Source organism: Stegastes partitus, unplaced genomic scaffold (assembly GCF_000690725.1).
Source record: "Stegastes partitus isolate 25-593 unplaced genomic scaffold, Stegastes_partitus-1.0.2 Scaffold727, whole genome shotgun sequence".
Taxonomy (NCBI): domain Eukaryota; kingdom Metazoa; phylum Chordata; class Actinopteri; family Pomacentridae; genus Stegastes; species Stegastes partitus.
The window spans coordinates 127,872-131,463 of record NW_007578458.1 but is presented as its reverse complement, the minus strand read 5'-3'; the positions used below and the strand labels follow the sequence as shown (position 1 = coordinate 131,463).

General features: G+C 43.8%; 1 protein-coding gene across 1 annotated transcript in view; it reads right to left on the bottom strand.

The window, feature by feature from the left end:
* The window catches only part of smc6 (structural maintenance of chromosomes 6), a 28,624-nt gene extending 25,404 nt beyond the window's left edge, over positions 1–3,220 (bottom strand). Inside the window, exons 1-5 of the mRNA XM_008291260.1 lie at positions 3,133–3,220; positions 2,125–2,273; positions 1,918–2,029; positions 615–720; positions 408–544 (exon numbers count right to left, since the gene is read on the bottom strand). Of these exons, the coding sequence (XP_008289482.1) occupies positions 408–544; positions 615–720; positions 1,918–2,029; positions 2,125–2,259 (490 nt within the window). The 5' untranslated portion in view covers positions 2,260–2,273; positions 3,133–3,220. The remainder of the gene's footprint in view (positions 1–407; positions 545–614; positions 721–1,917; positions 2,030–2,124; positions 2,274–3,132) is intronic.
* Positions 3,221–3,592: the final 372 nt, after the last annotated feature.

Genomic DNA, 3,592 nt, shown 5'->3' with positions numbered 1-3,592 from the left:
AAGAAAATAAGAACGGAAACAACTACTTGCAGAACTTCAGAATGAAACTCTTCAGTTTGCTCATTCGGTAACTGGCAAACTGGCAAGTGCAGTTCGAGCTCCTTTTATTTATCAAATAACTCAGTGACATTTACAGCGTATGAAAACCATCAGTCCAGCCGTGGAGGTAAACACAAGACACGGATGGTACGAAGAGGGAAGCAGTGCCATGCACACAAAACGTCTGCAGGTTTACGGAGGCAGATTCCTCGGTGACACTGAAGAATGTACACACCGTTAGGAGATGACAGTCTGACTGAGGAGCTTTGGCTTCACTCCAGAGTGTGTCTGCTTCATTTAAGATTCAGGAAAGGTTTAATAAGACTTCAACAGACTCAACTCTGGTGTAAAAATGTGCTTAAAGTCACCTGATTTGTTCTTCAGCTTGCAGGTTCGAGACCCATCGCTCCAGATCCGATGCTCAATGGAGATGCAGTCGCCGTAAACGTCCTTTTTGTAAGCATCCGGTCCTCTGTTTCGCAGCTTTACTGTGATATCTGCAGCACTGTGGAGCAGGAGAGTGATCTGTAGCTGTTTCACAACAACAACACACGACTTGTTCCACGATGACTCACTTTTCACTGGTCTTCACGAAGTCCTTCAGCGACGCTCCTCTGTTGGTCATGGTGGCCTTTCCACCGAGGCCCACGATCAGAGCAGTCAGGATGGCACTTTTGCCACCTCGGGAAATAATCGGAAACGACGAAGACGTGACATTAAAATCGCTGCATGTAAAACACATCACAGACTGACCGGATGCAAATAATAACAAATCATCCATTCACAGAGAATCACGAGGAAGTCGGCCTTTGAATTGTCAGTCAGCTCACAGTTGAATTATTTCTATCATTGCTCTGATCAGCTTCTTATGGGGGTTGTTTAGTGTTGTTTTCCCTCCACAGATGAAGAAACAAAGCAGCATTGTGAATGTAACTTAAATGCAACAATCGTCACTGTCTTTTCTAAGTACCCAAAAAGATTCGCTAAAAAAATCATAAAAACAGCAAATTAACAATGATTTTGAAATTATCTAATTTGCTGAGATTGAAACAAACAGTGCTAATATGAATTAAGCTTGTGTTTTTATATTACTGGCGTTTGTCATATTGTGTATTATTGTGAGTAGTTTCCTGAAATTACGAAACAAAACAAACAAACAACAACAGGACTCTGCAACTGTTTTTTTCATAAGCAATTAATCACTGAAGTCACCTTTTTTGTAATAACCCAAATTTGAATTTTCACTTGAGATTCAGGCAGAGGCAACAGATTTTGTTTTGTTGTAGTTGTTGTCATTGTTGTCATAGTAGTAGTTGTCGTTGCAGTCACAGTTGTTGTAGTCGTAGTTGCTGTGTTAATAGTTGTACTTGTGGTTGCTGTTGTTGGTCATATTGTTGTTGTCTTTGTAAGCCTTTACTACACAGAAACAAAAACGACAGAGAGACAGATGTGACAAAGGATCCCGTCCAGATCAGTACATGACGACGTTGTGGGGTTCAGTTGGCATCTCCAGCCTTCAGCCACGCTGCTGACCTGCTTTCACACTATTTCTGGGGCAAAGAAAGAGTCTAAGGATGTAACTTTGGCTTTCCTTTAACCCACGCTGCAGGTAGAAAGATCCCGGGTGTCCTCACCAGGACTCGAACCATGAGGCAACAGTGCTAACCACCGAGCCACTTTGCAGCCCATCGACACATCAGATAACGTCAAAAATCTGAAAGTTTCAATCTGCTTGAAATGAATAAAACTGAATTACAGCCCTGGCGTCCTGATGCAACAGCACATAGTGTTGATTTTCTTGTCACCAAGGATGTGTTGGAATCAACACAAGCCAAAGTCGACATCAAATCACACCACATCCAGAAATCCAGCTCTTACTTCCATTGTTGCCAACGATGAAATTCACATTAGGCCCAAAGCGGAACAGACCGAGCGAGTGGTGACACATGAAATTCTTCAGACTGATGCTTTCGATGAGGCCGATGTCTCCCTGCAAATACAAGCAGAAAACAACAACATGCAAATATTAACGAGCTGCTGAGAAGCAAACATAAAGAAGCTGATTTGTTGGGACCAAATACTGACTGTAGCAGTGGAGCTGCTGGAAGACGGTCCCTGATGGTTTGAATCATCTGGTGCAGGTTCGGTATCAACAGCTGTCACTCTGCGGCTCTTGAAAGCTGTCGCATCACTGATCAATTTGCTTTTCCTCTTACTCATTTCGAAACGAGTCACTGGAAATAGAATCAGAAGTCAGCACAATGAGGTGTTATTTCTGTTCTCTGAGAGACTTTCTACGTGAGTTCAGCGAGGACTGGCCTTAATGTCACTTTAAAGGTGGATTTCGGTAAGTTTTGTAAGGGACAACCGGAAGAAAAAAAACCCAGTCTTTGATAGGTGTAATCACTTCTACATTATCAAGTGAGTCAGTCGGTAAACGCTCTAAACAACATCTTCAAGCTGCTTCTTCTGGCAACTCAGTGACGCTTTTGAAACTGCGCAGACGACTAATTTGAGAAGCACACTTAATGCTGATATGTAACATTTTAAATGACCTCACAGGGTTAAACAATGCAGCTATAAACACTGACTTCCCAAAGCGAGAGCATGAAAAAAAAAAAACACAAGAGAGAGAAATGTGAGCCTTTTGTCTTGAAGCCAGGAAGCTACAGGAAGAACCAGCAGCAGCAGGTGTTGTCCTGCAACATGGACAAAAACACTCTGTAGGGTTTCCTCGTGCTTTTTGAATAACTCACACAGAGATTAAAGCTTTAAAGGGAGCAAAACAAACCTATTTGAACAAGCTGCGTGCATGCATGCTGTTAGAATTTACCTCCAAGTCAACCAACTTATGCAACTTGGAGAAGTTTTCCCAAAACTCTGCAACTTTTAACAAACACTGGGATCAAGTGTTTACAAAAATACACAACCAAAGTCCAACACTGCTTTTGCCAATTGCCTTAGACAGAAGCAAGCAACAGGTGACAGCAACAGATTGCACATACAGTCTGTGGCGGCAACAAAACACTTGAAACTTGCGCAAAACTGAAGCCTTTTTTCGGATCACAAGCAGCTGACAGAAACGTGGCCTACCATTGCTGGATTGCCTTCACAAATTTCATAATCCTGGAGGGGACAGGACGCCGCAGCAACACTTCCTGGTCGATGTGTGTGTGTGTGTGTGTGTGTTTCTGCTGTGACAGTTGTGGGCGTGACCTCGTTCCCAAACGCGGAACCCAGAGCGCGCTGCGTGATTGGCTCAGCTCCTACCTGCGCGCGTTCACGTAAAGTTCGCCTGTTTCGAATGAAAAGTTCAGGATGGAAACATCAGAAAGTCACGCATCAGTGGGAGTGGACATGTTTAAGCCAGTGAAAACACCTTGCTCGATACGTTGCGTGGGTTTTAGGGGGCGTTACTGGTCGCTCAGGTGCGTAAAAGTCAGAGGCTTTAAAAAGCCATGTGAGGACCCGCCTCCACCTCCTGGCGCTGAATCAAGTGGAACGAGAGGAGCGGGATGAAACGTGTCTCCTGCTGCAAACACGGTGAGACAAG